This window comes from Dermacentor silvarum, chromosome 5, assembly GCF_013339745.2.
Source record: "Dermacentor silvarum isolate Dsil-2018 chromosome 5, BIME_Dsil_1.4, whole genome shotgun sequence".
Classification (NCBI taxonomy): domain Eukaryota; kingdom Metazoa; phylum Arthropoda; class Arachnida; order Ixodida; family Ixodidae; genus Dermacentor; species Dermacentor silvarum.
Window position 1 is genome coordinate 65,514,551 of NC_051158.1, and position 22,802 is coordinate 65,537,352.

General features: G+C 46.6%; 1 protein-coding gene across 1 annotated transcript in view; it reads right to left on the reverse strand.

Moving 5' to 3' along the window:
• Positions 1-22,511, reverse strand: part of LOC125945835 (uncharacterized) — a 56,877-nt gene extending 34,366 nt beyond the window's left edge. Inside the window, exons 1-3 of the mRNA XM_049668143.1 lie at positions 22,301-22,511; positions 13,207-13,435; positions 10,961-11,114 (exon numbers count right to left, since the gene is read on the reverse strand). Coding sequence (XP_049524100.1) covers positions 10,961-11,114; positions 13,207-13,435; positions 22,301-22,445 — 528 coding nt within the window. The 5' untranslated portion in view covers positions 22,446-22,511. The remainder of the gene's footprint in view (positions 1-10,960; positions 11,115-13,206; positions 13,436-22,300) is intronic.
• Positions 22,512-22,802: the final 291 nt, after the last annotated feature.

A 22,802-nucleotide genomic window follows, 5' to 3' on the forward strand; every position in this document is an offset into this window, starting at 1 on the left:
ACTTTTTTAACACACGTTCTTGGCGTGATAGAGACCTCAGATGGCGGCCTGGTTGATGTAAATGGACACTATATATAGAGTGTACTACCTAACCCAGGCCACGCTAAATGAAAAAAAAAAAGAAAATAAACGAGAAAACATTAAAGGACGATGAGAGAAATAACACGAGATATCATCGTGCGAAAGGCTGGTTTTGGCTCATTAAAAAAGAAGCCGTGGGCGCGTCGCCGTCGTAGACCGCTGGAAAGCTGAACTTTTTCTGCGGCTAACTCAGAGGTCACTTGAGAGGTCGATGATGCTGAACATTATTTTGCGCTCACGACAGTTAACGCAGGGTTCGTAGTCAATAATTACTGTAAATAACTAAAAATAATAGCCTAATAATATCTGCCATAAAATAAAAGCACTGTGATTTCGCCCCTCTGCAGCGATTCGCTGGAACTTGAGAGCTTCCGGGGCCAACCAAAAAGTGTTCTGTATGCAAGCTTGATGTCGCTGTTGAGGTCAAGGGTCGGCCGCCACGGCGGCACAGACATTTTGTTCCGACGGGTTGTGCAAAAAAGGATTGCCGTAGTCGAATGTGCAAATGTGTACACAAATAAAACTGCAAATAAAAATGGCTATATTTGGCTACGAAATTTTTTTATCTTTATTTGTGTTTGGCTACATTTGGGCTACAATTTCTCTAGCTTTGGGCTACGGCACCTCGTCCGACCTGGCAACACTGGAAGAGAGCGGTGTGGATCAGAGAACAAACGGGGATAGCCGATATTCTAGTTGACATTAAGCGGAATAAATGGAGCTGGGCAGGCAATGTAATGCGTAGAATGGGTAACCGGTGTACCATTAGAGTTACAGAATGGATACAAAGAGAAGGGAAGCGCAGTCGAGGACGGCAGAAAACTAGATGGAGTGATGAAGTTAGGTCATGGAGGCGCAGGTTAGAATCAGCTAGCGCAAGACAGGGGTAATTGGAGATCACAGGGGAAGGCCTTCGACCTGCAGTGGACATAAATATAGGCTGATGATGTTGATGATGTTCAAACCGCCGTGCTCCAGCTAGCAGCACTCGTTGGCGCTTTCACTGAGAGCGACACCTATAGATCTGGAGGAGTTCCGGTCACGTGGCTCCTGCAGCTTCCGTTGCTCGCACGGCGGGTATACCTCAGCGCATGCGCGCCTTGGTTGTTTACAAGAGAAGCGCTCACTTGTTTGCTCATCCCGCCTCAGATTGTTCTGGCAAGCGGATGAGCGTTCAACTCGGGCGTGCTTACTCTGGTTCCTATCTATAGAGTGCGCTCCACATTCTTGCAATTCGAGGCGGATCCCGGTAGGAACCAGCCGAATTCGCCATTATAGTCCATTAGAATATTAGCACCCCGTTTGACGGCTTATCTGCACCACTCTGTGTTCCTGTCTCTTGACGCCACGCCTATTATTTTTCGTTCTATCACTCTTTGCGCGGTCTCGACTTCTTCTCAAGCCTTTTTGTTAGCCTCCAAGTTGCAGCGCCATATGTTTGCACCAGTAGAATGCAGTGACGGTGCCCTTATCAAAGACAGCTGTGCATTACCGCTCATGACTCGGTAATGCCTGCATTTGCGAACATACATTTATGACTTAGCCTTCAGAGTGTAGCCAGTTCCCCTCACACGTGTGGAGCCGAATGTGGCATGCCTATCCAATGGCTATAGTCAACTACAGCATGATTACTGGGGCAGGCCACTATGTGTTACCAAAGGCACCACGTCTGCCAGGCAGAACGCCATCCCTGCAGTAAACCTGAAGAATGAAGGGCTCCATTTGACTGTAAACCATTGCGTAGCACAAATATTTACAGCTAAATGGGCTCATCGTCAGATAGTCTCTGTTAAAACTGTTTGCTGTCTAGTTTGCTTTTAGTTTGTATGTCTGTTTTCACACATGATTTCTACGAGGCGTGTGAGTGTGATAGATGAATTCAAGGCTTAGGTAACATATTTACAATTATTAGGAGGGTTTTCTAGAATAGTTACTCATAAAAACAATTTCGTTCACTTGAGATATATTATTAGCAGCAGTTGCCATTATTGCGACATAATTTTATTCCCGAGTTTCGGAATTGCAAACTTGATAATTCATCGGTCTCGTTTTCAAATAATCAATAATATTCTTAAAGTAAACGAAGGTATTGCCCTCCCCCCTCCCCTAAACAAAATATTTATCCGTTCCTATGTATTTAAAAGCTCCCGTACTAAAGCTTCCACGTAAATATACACCTAGGTTCTTTCGGCTGGTATGCCGCTAAAGTTCCTCCACTTTTGTTGCTGAAGATGTCACACTATTTGTTTACAATATTCAACAAACGGCAGTTTGGTTTGAAAGTAAAGACGTAACCTTGATAAGGGCAAATTAAGTCGCGACTCTTCGTCTTACAGTCCACACTGCGCACTCTGGCCCACTCTTTCTCTTGCCGTCACCCATTTGAGAAGTTGTGACGACATAAAACTTTCCAGCATTTAAGCTGAATTTGCGTCAAACAGTTTAAAAGTTAAAAGCGATTTTTTTGTATGTATTAGTTTGAACCTTTACAAATGAAGCTTACTATATAAAGGCTTAGCTGACGCTTCAATTACCGCCGCCGGCGGTGCGCTGTCGTCGTTTCGATGGTGGCGATACCCCAAGGCTGTGACGCGAAACACGCCACATGCTACAGCTTGCCCGGGTTGTGATCACTCCGGCGAGAGGTAATTGAGAGTGGTAGCGGTCCCCAACGCAGCCCGAACTGAAGCTTACTAATATTAGTAGAACTCGTCTCGACAGTTTATGAAATATATATTCCTATGACCTGACATATTACGTGACAGCCCTCATGTAGTACAAGTATTGGCCGCAAAATGCTCAGAAAGCGGGCATTTCTCCGCGAGCAGCGTACTTGGCATCTAAGTATTGTAATTTCTCATGCCCTTTAAGTGACAGGTCTTCACTCTTGTCGCCTAAAACACGTCACTGTTGTCAACGCGTAAAGCATTGTGCTTTCTTTGTTTTTTATCTCACGCGCCACGATGTTGATTACTGAATTGTCCGCCAGTAAATTAGTTTGGTGCATTGTGGCTCGGAGGGTGTCTCATTGCGTGATTCTGGGCTCACAGACACCCCCGGGTTGACGGCTTGGTTCCTTCACATCATGAAAGTTGAGTTGCGGTGTTCACGCAATGCATAAAGCCATTAATTACCTGTCTACATAGAATAGCCAAATCGGCGCCTAGCCTAGAAAATCAAAGCCATTACAATGGCAGAGGATTAAGTGGTACGTACGATAAGATAGGCGAATGCTATGAGATTTGGTCGGACGATGCCCGACAGAGGTAATTGGAGATTGTTGGGAGATGTGTTCGTCTTCGTTTGAACGTGAAAGACGGTTCAGTCGCGGCTCCTTTCAGTGATGACGGCGGCGACGGTCATAAGTTTACCGTGGCCTCCGAAATTACGGCGCAGATCTCGAAGGGCAAGTATTGACTGTGCACAGAAATAATGAATAAACTGAAAAGCAGTGACTAGCTGAAAAACGCTGACGTAGTGTTGCATAGTCGCGTAAACAATGTATGTTAACACTGCACTTGCCTGAAATATTCTGCGAGCGTCGAGCAAGGTTCATCCATCTCACAGAGAATTCCAATGACGGTATATCCTTTGCTCAGATCGGCCGTTAGAACCGTGACTAAGTAAAAAATTTCCTGGGGAATAGAATAGTGGGGCCCATTAAGAAGTTATTGTGTCTTTTATTGGACGGCGTCTCGAACACAAGTTTAGTGTTATCGCACCGACAATTCAGCCTACAGTGGCACTGCGGGCTTCGAAATGCGGCGTGTTATCACGCGTAACAAATGTAGCGAACTGTTCTTGATGCTAATAATTGCGAGTTTAGGCAGCACGCGCTTCCTTTTTTTTTTGTATTTTGCCGCGCCAATTCTCAACAGAAATTAGGTCGGCATAAAAAAAAAGTAAAGCTCTCTTCCCGCGAGAATTGCAGAGCAATTGTAGTCGTTAAAACATAACACCCTACGTGGAGGAAACTTTCCAGGACTATTTAACGTACATTGAATTTCCGACATATTTACATTGTGCCGAGGTACAGAAGTTGAGTGTCAATCTGTCGCATTCGTGTGTCCAAGCGCGTGCTTCATGTTATACGCTGTTACTAAATCGAAGCTGAGTTTGCGAACCCTCCCGTATTTTCCCGACCGTGGATACTCAGTGCTGCTGCTGTCTAGCCCAATGGCTCGCCAGAAACATTGAATCCCGTGCCCGATGGTGGTTCCCAACCTCGGTCCCCCATCACCACAGCGCGGTTTAGGCCACAATCGCACGTGTACTTCTATCCGGTCAACGCCAATTAGCTTTTTTTTTTTCCGAGGAGGTGAGCGTCACATTTCGTAGCACGGGTGCGTTAATTAAGGCACGTGCGTGCGAACCCGTTTCCTTTACGCCGAAGACGCCGGAATAAGATGAACAAATTTCAGCATTTCATTAACCGCTTCACAAAAATTTCGCTTAACATATACAGACTCCAAGATCTGCACCTTTTTATCCTTTTCTTGCCACATGTGATTGACGGTATTGCTGGGTCAGCACCTCAGAGGATTGCAAACCACTGTGCGCCTCAAGCATTTCTGCCACACTGCTGCCATGCCTCACAAAGCCCTACGTTCAAGTAGAGGATCACAGGCGTTTCTCAAGAAACACTGTTGCAGATATTTGCACGCGGCCACTTTCCCGTTTTGTGAAAGTGGAATATATGTTCCCTCGTTTGTTTATGTGCTTGGAGTAAAAAGATGGTAACATTCTTGCGTTTCGTTAAGAGAGATTGCTCAAGCATAATAGCGGAATTTGTGTATAGTTGTATAGTTCGCAGTGCGTGCACATAGGCGTATCTACCGCAGAACAGCACTGTCAAAAGTAGAGGGGGGGGGGGAGGGGGCAAAGTATGCCATTTGCCCCCCCCCCCCCCCCCCCTTCACTTCTGAAAGCGGGCACTTTCGTTTCCAAGCCGGAAAGACCAACAAAACTACAGCTGAAGTTAAATTTTCTTAATAGAGTGGCCACGTAAGTAACGCTTTTCTTTAATACGTATCCCCTGCTTGGGCAGCGAGGATTGGCTTTTGTGTCTCCTCGTGACGCGCTGTAGCGGGCGACGCGCGGGATTCGCCATACACGCTCTCGCATTGCGGAGAAGGCCTGGCACTGGACAGTTCCCGCCCTATCAAATTGTCGCTTGCGTTACTTGCACCATGCCCAGTTTTTTGGGACCGCCTAAGCGTATTTGAAAACGCAAGCGGCTTGCTATATTTAACCTGCGGGCGAGGGAATGGAGAGGTCCGGATGAAGTATTATAATAAGCCACGCCCAACGATTGGTGTGCCTCTTACGGCATGAAATAGTTGGATTATGAAATGCTGGAACTGTTGAATCTCCGTCCAGAGATAGTCTCATAGACATTGCAGACATTGCAGATAGACATTGCAGTCTCAGTATGCTATGAACATCAGAAATCTAATTAAACGACTTACAAGTCTAACTGTCAAATATCATTGTGTAATCACGACTTATCGTAGATATTTTCGTGAAAATGACCTTGGTCGAACGTGTAGAGCCATTTCAATTCCAATAGAACACTGAACTGAAGCTTTTCAAAAGGCATGTGTCCCTTCTGATATTTTCGATTTCGTGTTCAGGCCGTTTCTAAATAAGAGCTACACTAATACTCGTTTCCCGGCAAGAGCAAGAGCAGCAGATATTTTATATTTTGAAGAAATGAAAGCCGCTTTTTGGTGACGCGTACCGAAAATTTGAACTGTGTAGGTTGCTTATGTGCTCGAAAAACTGTTACTGAATACTCGCTTTCTCCAAATTTGTATGCTTTATACACCGTATTTAGTCGTTTCCCCCTGGTATCCCTGTAAACTATGTGTGCAACGGTTTTTAGTCATTCGAAGTATGAAGCAATGTTCTGAGTGACGAGCGATATATGTTTATTCTGTCTAGGTTCATTACAGCCTTTGTAGAAAGTTACTCATTGAAGTGTTCCATGATCGAAATGTTTCCCAGACTCCTAAAACAACTGCAGGAGATGCAGACTTGAAGTTCCGTGACGACAGGGAGAATTTTAAGCTCAATGCGTTGCGAAACTTTCACTTTCCTGCTGAAATTCAAGTGTTAGCCGATAATTACTAAACCCTCGTTTTCCCATGTGTCTTCGTGCATCAAACAAGATTCGTAGTTTTTCTCCGGTGTCCTCGGTGAGCTAAACCACACATCTTGTTTATATCTGGGGAAAATTGTAGGCATGACATGGGCATTATGTAGGTAAGGCAGAAAGTTGGGCTAGTTAGTAAGGAGCATAATAAGACATGATTACTAGAGTAAAAAGACAGGGACAAGAGAAAGAACACGGGACCACGCTGTACATATGTAGACAATGTTCAGTGTAGATATGTAGACGGTGTATATAGATATGTAGTAGATGTAGTAGATATGAATGGAGATATACAGGCAGTATAGATATGCAGACAATATGTAGACCAATGATTGGATTAAATTCGCCTTTTTCAATAGAATAGACGGCTGCGCTGTCATAGTTACAGCTACAACTGAAGTCAACTTTTGCGAACATACGGGGAACAATACACCAAGTTTATGCGCGATGGTAAATGCGTGTTTATCAAATACAGCCTTTAAAAAAAAACTGTAAGCAAGTATTCGAAAGTACCATTCTGGTGTTATTAGCTAGGTTTTCCAATGTCCCAAGAGAACTCTGCGTTTCAGATACTTTATACTTTGACGGAATAGACAGCACTTTAAGTACAATGTGTTGCCAAGTTTTAACGTTTCTGGCTCATTTAGAAGGGTTACTAATAATGATAGAAACCTCAGTTTTTAAATGAGAAGCATTTCTTTGCGAATATTTGCCACTTTGACAGTATCTATCTATCTATCTATCTATCTATCTATCTATCTATCTATCTATCTATCTATCTATCTATCTATCTATCTATCTATCTATCTATCTATCTATCTATCTATCTATCTATCTATCTATCTATCTATCTATCTATCTATCTATCTATCTATCTATCTATCTATCTATCTATCTATCTATCTATCTATCTATCTATCTATCTATCTATCTATCTATCTATCTATCTATCTAACTAGCCGCCTACGTCTTGGTGTTCTCATGGTCGTATCGTTAACTTGGTATTTACCAAAATTGGCATACTCTGACAAGAGTGTATAAAGAACATAAATGATAGGTCATGATATGAATATCATGACATGTGTGTCATGTAGGTAATGAAACAGCTGCCTATGTCTTGGTGCTCTTATACTCGTTTTGTTAACTTGGTAGGTACGAAAAATGGCATACTATCACAACAGTGTTATACCCGTGCCACACGGGGAAAGTAAAGTGTACTTTGAGCGAGTGCACTTCAGCGCGCTGAGTGTCACTTTGGCGGTGCGCTGCTACACGAGAAAGAAAAGTGTTCTTTCAAATTGATGGCCTTGACAACCGGGAGTCAGACGGGAAAGCATATATTTACGAATATAAAAATGTGTGCACAAAAACTGTTTATTATTGTTAGAAACAACATTTACAATCCACCTTTATAAGCGCCGGCAACGACGGAAACTTGACCAGCAACAGTCAAAACTACTCGATCCGCCAAACAACTGCGCAGTCATTATCCGGCGTGGTCGTGAACAGCACGAGAGCGAGAGTTTTTTTGCTATTCTTGTTTTTTTTTTTTTTTTGCGGTGTGGCACATTTTATTATCTTGTAACATTAGCAATTTAAAACAATGTTATTAAAAATTACTCCTGACTCTTCTTTCAATATCACTTTATGTATCTTCTAAGCATTGCTAACGAGGCTACACACTTCGCCGCCGAGAAGTGACTTCGCCGAACACACTCGCCGGCGAGTGCACTCTGCAGTGAGTGTCACTTAGCGTTCCCGTGTGGCAGCCTGCGAATGACACTAGCCGCGAAGTGCACTCGCTCAAAGTGCACTTTACTTTGCCCGTGTGGCACGGGTATAAGATGAACATAAATGATAGGTCATGACATGAATGTCATGACAAGCGTGTCATGTAGGCCATAAAATAGTCGCCTTAAATGACAATGACCCAGCGAAAAAACATTGACACTAAAAACCACGGAAATGGGTTCGGACGTGGGTAATAAGTGAAGGCAACACTAAAGGATGATGCTCAAAGTCAAAGTGATGAGAATGACTCCGCAAAAATGACAATGACTCAGCGAAAAAAATTAACACTCAGAAACCACTCAAATGAGTTCTGAAGTGGGTACTAAGTGAAGGAAACACTAAAGGATGGTCGTAGAAGACAGTCATGGCCATGACTCAGCAAAAATGACAATGACTCAGCGAAAAAAGATTAACTCTCAGAAACACTGAAATGGGTTGTGACGTGGGTACTAAGTAAAGGAAACACTAAACGATGGTGGTAGAAGTCATTCATGAGCATGACTCAGCAAAAATGATGACTGAGCGAAAAAAGATTAAGACTCAGAAACCAATGGAATGGGTTCGGATGTGGTGCTAAGTGAAGGAAAAGGCTAAAAGTCAATGGTTGAAGTCATAGTCATGAGCATGGCTAAGGTTTTTGCCTTAAGGTCTCCTAGTGATTGCTAAAGGAACTGCTGAGGACTCATGACGTGAATGTCATGACATGCGTGTCATGTAGGTCATGAAAAAGCAGCTTACGTCTTGGTGCACTCATGGTCGTTTCGTTAACTTGTAGGCTCCCCGCACACTGCTTCGCATAACATCGATTCCCACAGGGCGTGGGAATGCCGGCTTTTTTTTTTTTTACTTTTTACTTTTTCATACATGATATATTTTGTTCGCCTGGTGTCCTCACTGAATTAAAGGAAGCAGCTTCTTTATAGTACGTAACTCTGAGGACCAGGTAACGTTTGATGTGTATGTAAAATTCAAAATAGATGGGTAATTGGGACTTTCGCAATGAATTACGTATACAAGCACTCTATAGTGTGTTATGAGCCTGTCTAACGAGCGGGGAACAATTGAGCCCACTGCCCTGACTGAACTGTAAATGCCACCAAGGCAAGATCTAGCGAAAATTGGTGGTATACGCTATGAAAACTCTATTTGCGAAGGTAAATGAGGTTGGATGAAACAGTATTTCTAAAAGAAATCTTATTAAAGTGCTAGAGCGTGTGATATGGCCACTTCCAGGTATGCTTCCCAGTGTCCCGACATAGCTGTTGGTTACAAGCAATTTATATTTCGTGGAAAGGGAAGAGCGGTCATGGTAAGTGCGACAAAATGTTTACGTTCCTGGCCTAGTTATAAGCGCTGCAAATAATTACTGAGGCATCGCCCCCCCCCCCCTCCTATTTTGCATACGTGATAAGGCGTTCCTAGTTGGTTTCAGCGATGTCCTCGGTGAACTAAACAAGATGCTTGGTTTATATTTGGCGAAAATAAAGGGTGCTGTGTGGGCACTATGCAAGTAAACTTCAAAGACAGGGTGACTAATTATGATATTTGCAGTAAATTACGCAAGCAAGCGATCCGGAGCTTTATGAATGTGTTATACGAACAAAGCAGAATTTATCCCGCTGCCCTGGGGGAACTGTGACTCATCCGATATCAAATCTACAGAAATTTGACAGGGTAGCAGGGGGATGAGGAGGTAGGGAGTACACCATGGTAAGTGTTATGGCGAGGCAACATGCGTGTTTAATGCATTACTGGCTTTTTCAAGATTTCCAACAAGAAGTGCTCGGTAACTTGTTTAACTATGCGATATAATTCAGGAAACTAAAACTTTTATTGAAACTTTTCGAAAGGAACAGCTTCGCTGGAAATTTGGATGTTATTCTTCAAGGTTGAACGCATATGCTGTCTTTTTTTCTTGCGAGTATTGCCAGTCATTTATGTTGATTGCACTGCGTTGTATATAACATTGACAATACTATTGCTACAGTGCCTAGAATATAAGTATATTCTAGGCACTATACTATTGCCTTAACTACCGATACGCGTGTGCTGTATATAGACTTAAAGTACAAATCTTTGTTTAATTAGCAACGTCGTCTGCAACAAATGTGCATTTTCTGACGTGTCTTGCGCTGCTGATACTGGCCGGGATCAGTGACCTCTGGGCACTCACTGCCTTTTGTCCGTGTATCATATATAGATTTTATATAATGTCAAGAAATAAATGCAAAGGCAAATAATTTTTTGGGCCCCCATGGTTCACCATGTTTCCCGGCTTTTTGACTTACTTTAAAGGTAATTATATATATATATATATATATATATATATATACGTAAGATAGAGAGAGAGAGAGTCAGATCGGAAGACAGAGTCAGATCATAAAGGCACAGCCGGCGCTCAGTGTTTGCTTCTTCACCTTAATGTCACGTCGCGCGGCCTGCATTGCTTGCAGTTCTCTGCATCTCGCAGCGGTACTGCATTCCGATGCGGCGCGAATTTTGACAAGCAATTATTTGAGAAGATAAACACCGTGTGAAGGCTGCAGCATACAATGAAAGTGCAAGCCCTGTTTGTTCTAATGACAGTATTCGTGCAATTATAAAAGAAGGCGCAAACAGACTACTTCCTAAAAGTAATCGATTATGTTTTAGCAACTCCTGGACATTTCCGTTGGGTCGTAATAGGTATCAATAATCAATTACATTTTGAAATAAGTAATTCTAATTGTGATGAGTTACTTTTTTTCTGTAACGGTAAAGATCTGCTATTAATCTCTGATTACTTCGAGGTTGCTGCAGAAAGCAGAAAGATCCCATCTGCTAACGTCTCGCATTTGTACGAGCATGGTAGATGCATGCCTCAATACTAGTTCTCCGCACAGGCACAAAGAAAACCGCAATTTAAAAAGAAAGAAAAAAGTTTTTACCAGTTACCTGCAGAAGCCGAAGAGATTTCCTCAGGGTCCGTTCTTCGGTGTAAACTCCATGCAAATTAAGTGTTCCAAAATGACTCACTCCACGATACAGCAGTTTACGGATGCTCGTCCTGAAGTTAGAGGTCGTAGCGTCTTCGAAAACAGTATGGTTCCTACAAATAAAAAGAACAAAGAACATTTAGTTTTCCCACCAACTACAAGGTTGATACTCTATGTTCAAGAAACGTTAGAGAACTTCTAACCCTTTACATGAAAGCACCGCAGTGAAGACCAGGCTAACAGGAACTGCACCCAGCAACCTTAACGCGCTTCTTTAGCTCTCCCTACCATGGGGAAAATAGGTGTTTTTTGTAAGTTACGGCAGACGTTTTTTTTTCTGAAGGAACTGCTGCACTCAATATTTAATGTAATACATAACCGAAAAGCAAAACGAATGCACATTTCTCGCATAAATATTTTATGAACGAGATGTATGTCATAAAAAAGATATAAATTGTTAAAATCAAGATTGTGCGATAAAACAAAGTTTGTAGACACGCTTTTATCTACTAAGAAAAAAATTTACAAAAATTATGAGATATACAAAATGTATTGCCGTCTATTAGGCACGATCTCCGAAAAAAATCTAAAATTTTCAATGAACAGGCGTTTCGCTGCAAAAATTTAACTGCAAGCAGTTCTGTTGGGCGTACCGGGTGGCGGCCGCCGATGTTCCGGGCTGGTTTGCGTCGTCGTCGCTTTCAGGCTCAAAATCAGGCGAAAAGTCAGCGTCCTCTGATTCGGTAAGGTCAGCCGCAGATGCAGCGGAATCGCGATATCTGCGATCTCCGGAAGCGCGCGCGCCGTTTTCGGAGCCGGACATTTTTGCGTTCTGCTTTGACGATCGCGAAACTTCGAAGCGCGTTTAAAGATCGCCGCCTCGCGGGTAAAAAGCAAACTGCTTAAAAACAAAAATATAGTTCTCCTCCTTCACGTCCGATGGCGCGGTATGCCCGTGAGCGGAGCGGAAGGTCTCGAAAGCGGCGTTTCAAACCATCGATAGAGAGTTAACGATGCCGAATGGGCGCGGCACGGAAATATTTACAGCCGACCTAGTGCGTGCCACGCGTTGATTCACAAAGCAGGGAATAGCATGTGCAAACACGTCTGTTAGATAAAGAAGTTTGTTGCTATAAGTTCACGTCCTGATACTGGTTACGACGTCGACGCCAAACACCACAGAGCGAGAGAACGCGACAAGGCTGGATTAGAGCACTGCACGGGCTCGGGCTTACCCGAAAGTCTCTGTGTTTTGCTTCAACGCGAACTGATCGGTGAGAACAAAGCGCCCACGAAGCTATGAGCGCTAGGCGCACTCTGTCCCCATCGCCGATTCTTTCAAGATAAGGCGTGCGCGGCCGCGCCATAAGCAGCCACCGCCAAAGCAGAACGCCACCCCACTCGCCCACGCCTTGCGCGCGACGGTAGACAGCGCGCTTCCTTGCCGCTTTCATTCCTTGCGCGCGCGAGACTGAGACGCCATCGTTAGCGCACCCTCGCACGCTTTCACTTGCACATACAGCATACGTACGGCACGCGGCGACGATGTTATATCGCCCACGGACTTCAACTGAACATCACGACGACGGCAGAAATCCGCCTGGAGTATCCACATACTTGCTGTCCCAATAATGAATGGCGCCACCTAGTCACTACACTACTTTAAGTGCAAGACAAGTACTCCTTAATCTGCGTCAACGCAAACGACATATCAGACAGCACCGACTTGGGCATATCGCTATTCTGAGTACGCGTTTTTCTCTCTAGCACAAACCTCACTCATGCTCCCTGCTTCACACAACACCAGCTACGCCCACTGGACTTCCACACAATGGCAAGTCTTGTTAATCGAACTGGACAGACTCGACTCCATTCAGCGGCTTCTCCTAACAGCACTCCGCTGTGCGCTTTGCTCGCTATGCAAGAAAGTAGCCCTGCCTCACTGCGCACTCAGATGCCGTCTTCTTGAAGCAGTCTGTGCCGCCTACATCAGGATGGCAACAGGGCTTGACGTGGCAGCTGTCTGGAGAAGACGGCAAAGTAGCTCTCTACGCAGAGATTTGGTAGACACCCATTGCCACGCTGGCTGAATGGCCATGCCTTGAGCACTCCTAGACGATTGCGCCATCTCTTTTAAAGGCTGTGATATCGCGACTGCTAACAATATGCCGACGTCCGCTTCCAAGTACGGGACCATGTGCTTACTCGGGGGAGAACGAGACTCCGAGTTCCGTGTTCTCCCATCCCTCCAAGAAGTGGTTGAATCCATCGTCGTAGGGGCCGCCGAGCCTGTTTTTCTGACCACTGTACAGAGACTCGTAGAAGACGAAGTCACACAAGCCTTCAGTTGGATAAGCGCTCTGTGAGGTGAACTTGCTGCTCACGGTGCAGAGGAGCTGGTAGTCAGGAAAGGGATCCGATTGAGTGGGCAGCACTGAAAGAGAACGTTATAAATGGCGTCATTATTATTTATATGTTTTATTCATGAAATGCTGCTGACTCAATTTCCGAGCAAGTTGGGTATTATAGAAAAACAGTTATTACAAATATCAACAGTAACTTTTAAGAAAATGTTCGCGCTAAGCATATCCAGAAATGTATTGTACGTGGGAAAACATTCAAATAAATGCTGCAATTTTGCGAAGAGAAACGGTGATGTGATTATAAGGCATGCCATGGTGGGGGACTCCAGAATAATTTTGACCACCTGGGGTTGTTTAATAACGTGTACCCAATGCACGGTACGTGATCATTTTCGCATTTCGACTTCACGGAAATGCAGCAGCCGACGCCGGAATTTGATACCCTCGTGCTTAGCAACGCAACGTCATAGTCTCTAAGCCACCATGGCGGGTGTGGGAAAAAAAAAGCTTGAAGGCATCAGTCAGGTCAAAGTAAGGTGTTCGTGAATTATTACGGTGGTGTGTCGTGTACGTCTGGTCGTTAAATGTGGCAAACTGTGACCGTTAATCGCTAGTTCTAAGAATATGGACAAACCGGAACCTCAGTTCCTTTCTTCGTATACTTCGAGTAGCTGCATTTCATTCCACTGCATTCTGGCACTGGGAGAGTCGGATACAAATATTTCGTTACATACTTATATACCTCACAGCGTTTCTTTCGATTTGAAATAGCTGCCTATTAAAGCCCCTCCCACTTACAGGAACCGCCTGTGCGGCACGGACTGTGTGACGTCAGAAAATGCGTAGCCACGACTGTGTCGTCTAATCCGAAGCAGTTCGAGACCGCATTGGACATTTGGCTGCGCACGCTCTAGCAACCACCGGCCTCAGGAAAGCACCTCAGATGCTCGCACAGCAGACTGACTGTCCGTGATGCTGGGCAGTTGACCCCATACCCTCTGCACGTCGAGGCTTCGGCAATAATGAATGAAAAAAATTTATTTCGGCGTAATTGTTAGAAGAGTAACAGGGGTTGCGCAGACATCTTCAGCCCTTCGTTTCCTTAAGGACTGGTTTTGTCCTGGCATTGAAGCTCCGTGAGGTGGCGTCTTGCGACCTGCAAAGCGCGCAGTACGGCCCTCTTTTAGATGTGAGGGTCCGAGCTGGTCACCGCAGCCTTCGGACCTGGGTACTCGGGGCATTCGTATAATATATGTGGAATATCTGCTTCTGGATGAGAGCAAGGCTGGCATGTAGGATAGTGTACATCTGGGTATATGATTGACCATTTATGTGGGTTGGGTACTGTGTTGTTATGTCTCAACCTGGACAAGCGCCATTTCTTGGACGTTTCCCACGAGGTGGTCCGTTCATGAGCGCGCGCACCGACAGCGACCGGGCGTGTCATAGACTGTGACGCGTCAACAAAGAAGCTCGCGTCGAGTCAACAACAACAACCGCCATCGACGGATAGGGTAATTACCGTGGAGATCACCCTAATCCTGATCCTGACAAGAGGGCCCTCACGCAGAGTCGGCTAATTGATGAAAGGGGCCATCGTCGACCAACACCATGGGAGCTGCTTCGAACTCAGTTTCCCCGGGTGACCACGCATACTAAAGAATGAGGGCGTGGGGGTGTGACATAGGAGGCGGGCCCAGCCGAACGGTGCGTCAACCTGGGAGAGATCTTGCAACCGATTCAACAATTGTGATTGGTGGACCTACCGTCATCAGACTCCCCAGTCCAGTATCCCAGGGAAGACGACAGTATTAAAGGCGTAGACCTGTGGAGCAGTGAGGGTCGTTCTGACGTGTCCTGATGTGAACTCAGACGTTTATTAAGCTCCTCATTAAGCTTCCGTATCAGGAGTCAGTGTACATAATATAAATTAAACCATTTTTCCTTCATTCCTACTACCGGATATCAATGGGCTTGGTGGATTCCTGGCCCAAACGCCACCTCGATCCGCAACAGTGTTTGTTTGGAGTTGGGTTCATGTTACATGTTCCTGTCTGTCGAGAGTTTTGTCCGGCGTTGGGTTAATGCAGCCTATGGTTTCTATAGTGCATAGTAATCTCGTGGTATGTGACTATGCGGTCCTTCGCCGATCTTATGTCCGTGTCGCCCAGTGCGCGGCCGATAATTCCTCGGACGTAGTTGTGTACGGCCTCGTTTCCCGGATGGGAGGCGGGCGCAGGCACCCATATGATTTCAATCTGGCTGAGCGGTCTGGTTCTGCTCCGTCTTTTGATGATTCGGTATGCAGTAGAACATATTCTCCCTTTTGCGAAATTTCTTAGACATCCAACAAATATTTGATCTTGCTCAGAGGAACGGTCCCTCAATTACCTTCCAATGGGTACCTGGTCACTGCGGCTTGGCCGGCAACAAGCAAGCTGATGCGGAAGCAAGAACCGCTATTCCTAGAGCCGTCGAAGTGAAGATTCCTTACTCGCGAAGCGATGTAAACTCTTTGCTGACTACGCTCATGCGAGATTGCGCAGCACATTACTGGGCTCAACCAGACCATCGGTACAGGCGCCTGCGGGAAATAGACTGTGGCAGGACTTTTCGCCTCCCAGCTAAAGTCAAACGACGCCAAGCAAGCATGCTTTACCGGATTCGCCTGGGCGTCGCCTTCACTCGACGCTATGCACATCTGATTGGCCATACGAACAACCTGAACTGTGAACGCTGCCAAGTGTCTGAGACTCTCCAACATCTGTTTTGCGACTGCCCTCTCGACGCTTCACAGCAGAAGACGCTGGCTTCGAAGTTAGCAGGTATTGGCAGGCGAACGTTGTCCGAAAGTAATACTTTGTCCGCACTGTGTGACCGTACAGTAGCATCAATAGTTACAAGGGCTGCTCTGGACTACTTGAAAGGTCACCGGACTAGACGCAATACTAAGGAAACCACTGTGTTAGGGTGCATATGCATCCCTTCTCCTTGTCCTCATCATCATCTTTCATCCCTCTTTTTTGGCCCCTTTCCTTTTTCTCCTGTGCAGAGTAGCAGGCCAAAGCATGCTAGCTCAGGCCAACCTCTCTGCCTTTCTCAGTAAATTCATTCTCTCTTGCTAAATTTCTGATAGAAGTTCTTGAGTCGCTAAAACAATTTTAGCCTGCGTGGACGCGATCGCTAAAGTAATTGCGACAGTTTCTGCGTCCTTCGATCTCCTTACGGGGACTGTGGCTGCGCAAATGGGTGTGCCCTCGTGGTCGACTATGCCGACCGAAAAGGCATCTCTATCAAGGTGTTCTGCTGCGTCCGTGTAAGCCGCGGCTTTTTTCATCTCCGTAGTGTTTGAGTAGTGCCTTGCCTCTCGCTGCTCTTCTCTCTTTGCGATGGTTGGCATGATTGTTTTGCGGGATTGTTTTGATTTTCATGAATTTTCGAGATGCTCTTAGGTACGAGTCTATCGCCTCTTTCTTTGCCAAACCTTGTAATCGAACCTACCCTGCTTATAGAATAGCTCTCCCTTAGATAACCTCCCCCTTTGCGAAGTGAGCTGCGCTTCTTTGAGCTCTGCTACGGCATTGTGTATCCGTTGTAAGTTTAACCCCACAAAGCCCGAATGCCGTTCCACATCAAAGAAAATTAAATCAGCTTATTCACATTTATTTACGGTTTTGGGGGTATATTAGTACAAAGAAAACAATGAAACAATAATTGTGTACACATTAATTACTACGGTAATTAATTGCTTAGTAATTGATTTGCAGAACTATCCACAACTGAGAACACCCTCCGGTATATAAAAAAACCTGTATCAGCCCTGCATAATGTTTCCAGTGCTTAAATCAGAGTTTTCGGTGCCAAAATCAGCGTATCAAAAATTATACATTGGGCTTTGTGGGGTTAACTTGTTTGTAGCGGTGCTTACTGGTAGGTTTAGGGCTGATTTGCGACCCTGGCGGACGAGCCTGTTTATTTGCTCTTCTTCCCGCTTGTCGATATGTGTGTAGGGTAGGGAGTATACTATTCGGCTTATGACGAAGGCCTGCGCGAGGCCTCTCGTGTCGGCTTCTTTCATGACCCTGTATTTGTTGGAAATTCGTCTAATAAGCGCCTTCGTTTGCGAAGCGCTGCTCTCTACCTTCTTTATGTAAAAATTTGTCGCAGTTTCACCCGAAAGGCGAAGCCCCAATTGCGATAGCAAATTAGTAGAGAGCTGTACGGAGTAAGGATAGTAGTTTTATCAGCTGTATAAACTTGGACATGCAGCAGCACCACCAACGCACAGAACTGTTGTCGACGCCGTCGGTGTTTTGCCCGCGTCGCACCGAACGCGCGCTGTGTTGGTGACTGTTGCCGGTGCCTCTGGGGGTGGGTCGGAGGTTTTCGACGAAATCAGAATGGGACGCTCGTCGAGCAGCGTCGGAAATCTTACCCACCTTCTCGCCTCGCAACGTTTTTACATAAATATGCATTTGGAGCCACAGCTGCGACATCCTCTTGTGACGACAGGCTCGGAATGCAACAACCATCATTAGCAAACGACCTGAAGCAGATAGCGCGGCGAGAACGTGAAGCCATGGCTCCTGCAGCCTTTCTTCCCCGCCCCAGTGAGTCTAAGAACATGCCTACAGTACCATTTGTGCAGGCAATAGTCCGCGAAGAACTCGTTAATCTATGAGTCCATTGTGTATGTGCCGTTGCCTCTTCACAGTTGTCTCATGCCTTTTGTCCATCGACTGGTCAGCGGTATCCTGCACGCTACTGAAATCTAGCCGAGTGGCAAACCGCAAACGATCAGCCAATCTGTTTCGCCTGCCGGTGTATCGGTCACGTTGCTCGCCAATGTAACAATCCTCCGACCACCCTCTGCGACCACTATTCACCAGTTATTGTCACCCCGAATAGAGCCAGCGTCGTTACCAGCCTCCATTTGAACCGCAAGAGCCGAACAATGACGTTCGTGCCCCTTGGAACAGTCCCTCGTCCTCATTCCGACGTCACCAGTCTCGTTCGCCACCACCTCATCGACCATCGTCCGTATCGCAGCAGGCTCGTCGCGCACCGTCCGCGATGCAGCCCCGAAGCCCGTCTCCGGAAAACTAAGCGATGCAGCTCCCGGAGGTGACACTGCATTGACGACTGGAACGCAAAACCCTCTGATCACTTTGGCAACCAAACATAACTTGATGGACGTTGTAGTCGATTATGGTAGTGTGACAGCACTCATCGACACTGGCGCGCACATATCCGTGATGAGTGCCCAGTTGCGCCGACGCCTGAACAAAGTTCTCACACCCGCTGCATCACGCACCCTCTGCGCCGCCGACGGAGGAACGCCTACCATGCTTGGTATGTGCACTGCTTGCATTGGCATCGCGGGCAACCACTGTGTTGTTTGCTGTTATGGAACAATGCCCCTATGACGTTATACTCGGCTTAGACGTCTTGTCGTCCCATTGCAGCCCTCTTTGGCTGCGCGTCTAGTGTCCTTCAGCTTGAACTGCCCCACGGCTGCTATAGTCCACCAGTCACACAACCACGGTTATGCTCTCCCGAAGACATCCGCCTGCTGCCTCAAGCCACAACGTAACGTCAATCTAATGTAGTTCCCATCTGTTCCAGACGGCGTCTATGTGCTATGTCCCACCGCTGACATACTGCTTGAAAGGAACTCGGCCGTTCCCCGTACCGTGCTCCCTGTTACAGACAATCAGACTTCGGACCCTCTCCTTAATTTTACCTGCTCGACTGAAATTGTTCCCAGAAGCATGTATTTTGGTGACATCGCGCCTGTGAACGATTGCGAGATATTGGATCTTGACGCCCAAATTCCGTCCTCCTCTACAAGAACCTCCGATTCATCCACTCTCACAGGCGAACTTAGAAATATGTTAATGCCTGACCTTCTTCCTACATAAGCTGCTGACCTCCGCCGTGTCTTGGAAACTTGCCGCGACATTTTTTACCTTGACGGCCGCCCTTAGCCCAGATACTGGTTGGTCACTCATCGTATTTACACCGGAGATGCCAATCCGATACGCCGCAGGCCGTACCGTGTTTCACATGCTAAACGCCAAGTGATCCTACACAGAAATCGATAAGATGTTGACTAAGGGCGTTATCAAGCCATCTAGCAGTCCGTGGGCGTGCCTTATTGTCCTTGTCAAGAAGAAGGAAGGCCGTTGGCGCTTTTGTGTCGATTACCGGCACCTCAACAATATCACGCCTAAGGACGTATGCTCCTTGCCGCGTATTGACGCTTTGGAGTGCTTGCACGGAGCCATCTAATTCTCATCCATAGACCTTCGATCAGGCCACTGGGAAATCTCAGTAGATGACATGGACCATGAGAAAACTGCCTTCGTAACACCTGAAGGCCCCTGCCAATTCAAGGTTATGCCGTTCGGCCTTTGTAATGTCCCGGCAACCTTAGAAAGAATGGTGGACTCCTTACTTCGCGGCTATAAATGGTCCACATGTCTGTGTTATCTAGATGATGTGATAGTCTTTTCACCAACTTTCGCGAGTCATCTCACGCGTCTGTCGGCCATTCTTGCTGTTTTCCGACGCACCGGCCTGCAGTTGTACTCCTCCAGTGTGCCACTTGGAACGCCGTTAAATTACTGTTCTTGGCCATTTCGTCAGTGCTGCTGGCGTTCAACCCGATCCTGACAAGGTTCGCGCTGTACTGAACTTTCCTGTTCCATCTTCTACCGCAGACGTAAGAAGCTTTGTAGGACTGTGCTCGTATTTCCGTCGTTTCGTCAAGAATATCGCCTAAACCTCCCGCCCACTTACCGACTTACTTAAGGAGGACGCTACTTTCACATGGGGCTTTGCTCAAACCAAAGCCTTCGCCGCCCTTGTACGCTTGTTAACGGCTCCCCCATTGTTGGCTCATTATGATCCATCTGCAGCCACTGAACTTCACACGGATGCCAGTGGCCATGGAATTGGGGCTGTACTCGTTCAATGGCAACGTAACGCAGAACGCGGAATTGCATACACCCGCAGCCTCCTGTCACCCGGCGAGAGGAATTTTCACAGCGAAAGCTGTGAAAATTCTAGGCAAAACGAAAAACTGCTCGTCCTATGTTTCGCTAAACGTTTCCATTGGCTGCGCCGTCAGTTAGGTCGTTCTCTACGTGGCACCCAAACGCGCGCGCCATTGGCAGCGCCGTTAGTGACGTCGTTAGCGAACGCGCTCCCGCCATTGCCACTTTGACGCTGCTCTGCCCGCAACGCCGTCTCCTCGGCTCGCCGTTGTGGCATGCGTTCGATATCTCGAGTTAGCTCGGCGTCGTGGTTAGCAGCATCCGCCCGCCATTGGCGCTTGCGTTCCACTTCGCGATTTCATCGTGGACGTTTCGTCGCAGCCGAAGCCAAAGTGCCGCTCGAGAAACTCCCGCCGGAAGCGGGCGTTGGCCCCGGCGAACGCGTTCCCGCCATTGCCACGTTGACGCTGCTTTGCCCATAACGCCGCCTTGTCGACTCGCCGTTGTTGCATGCGTTCGATATCTCGAGTTAGCTCGGTTACAGTGTACTAGAATAGCTCGGTGTCATGGTTAGCAGCATCCGCCCGCCATTGGCGCTTGCATTCCACTAGAAACACAAACATGTAACCATTAATTGAGACACGCTTCAATACAGCGTCGGGATTAACCCACTACTAAGCACCGGGGCCGCACGTTTCAGCTTCGCTGGTTAACCATCTGTACGGAGTACTTGGGCGGTGTTTTTTTTTTTCAGTTACTGAACGGGAGTGCCTGGGCGTTAGTTTGGGCAGTAGCCATATTCCGGCCCTCCTCTTACGGCCGTACATTTCCCGTGTTTACCGATCACCACGCCTTTTGTTGGCTCTCGTCACTGAAAGACCCCACTGGACGATAGGGCATATGGGCCCTACGGCTCCAAGAATATTCATTTGGTGTTTTATACAAGTCAGGCCACTTGCACAAGGTCGCCGACTGCCTCTCCCGTCATCCTTTCGACCGCCCTGAAGAGGATGCGCATGACACAGACTCTTGCGTCAGTGAGCGGCAAAAACGCACTGCAGGAAAGCCAACTTACACAATGGAAGTATCTGCGCATCTGAACAAGGGCACACGACGTACGTGTCGTAGAACACTACAGTTTACATTCACAGCTGTAGCTACCCAGATGAACTGTATATATCTGCATTGCATTACGCGCGTCACGCAATGCATTCCCGGCCGTCACCATGGGTAAGTAGCGGGTGCAGCGCACGGCAGAAGAAGCTGCCGTACACGAACGTAAGCGCAAACGCGATCGTACCCGTAAGGCCAAACCCGTGTACCGCAAACGGAAAAGCATCTGACCGTCTTGCCACAGAGATCACAAGGCAATACTGTGCAAGTGTGCAGTCGTCCGTGAAATTGTAAGTGTGTGCGTGTGATCAATGGCTACATGATCTAAAATAAAGGCTATGCAACTCAACCAAATGTGTCTTCATTCAACTTCAACGTTCGAAAAATACAATCCTACACAATGCAATCAAATCACATATGCATCGCATCGGGTCGCGCAGCATTTCTTGGGTTCGTTGCGTGGTCGTTAGCTTTCGACTGACTTTGATTCAGTTTGCATGGGAGAAAGCTTCGCATTCAACCATCTTTCACTAAGAAAGGGGCTTTGATTTTTTCGTTAAATACAGGCAATTAACTGTTATAAGCGTTATATTAAACGAAGCAGACCCCAAAACGCGTTCGTTCTGCAAAATTTGAGCAAGAACAGTCCAGCGGTGAGCGCAAAATCTTTTTTTTTTCGAACAGGCGCAGCGAAATATTCAGGACCCTGTATATAGGTCAGCAGAATGTTCAATTTACCCTAAGCCTAATGTTTGTTCTCTATTCCGTGCTGCCACTGCACAGAAATGGCAAAAATAGGTCGCGTCCCCGAATGTGGCTGCTTACCTCTGGTAAACTTTGTTGTCGTCGTTGTTCTTGGCGTGGTGAAAGCAGCGGTTTGTGACAGCGTAGCTCGATGCTTCGTCGTCACCTCATCTCGCTCCGACGGTGGCAGCCCCGGCTCAGGTGAAGGTGGCTGAGACGGCCACATCGTTGGTACTTTATGCGTCTCAGGCCGCGAGGTGGCGCTCTCGTCGTGAGGCGCTACGCCGCCGGGCTTCTTTTTGTCGATGATGTCAGGCAGTTCTACGCATATATTGAAATACAGCAACCAGTTGGTGGTCTGGCTAAGGCACTGCCGTGCTAGGTAAGGAAACAGCGAATTCACTGCGTTTAAATAGCGCAATAGAAACACGTGCACGAAAAAAAAAGGACAAGACAAATTGCTGACTTTCGCATTAAATTTATGGTCACGTGCGCAAGCCAGGCTTCTGTCTTGTCGCCGAAGGAAGAGGAGTTGTTGGATAATACGTACATTTCCCGTTTCTTACTTATTTCTTTGTTTGTC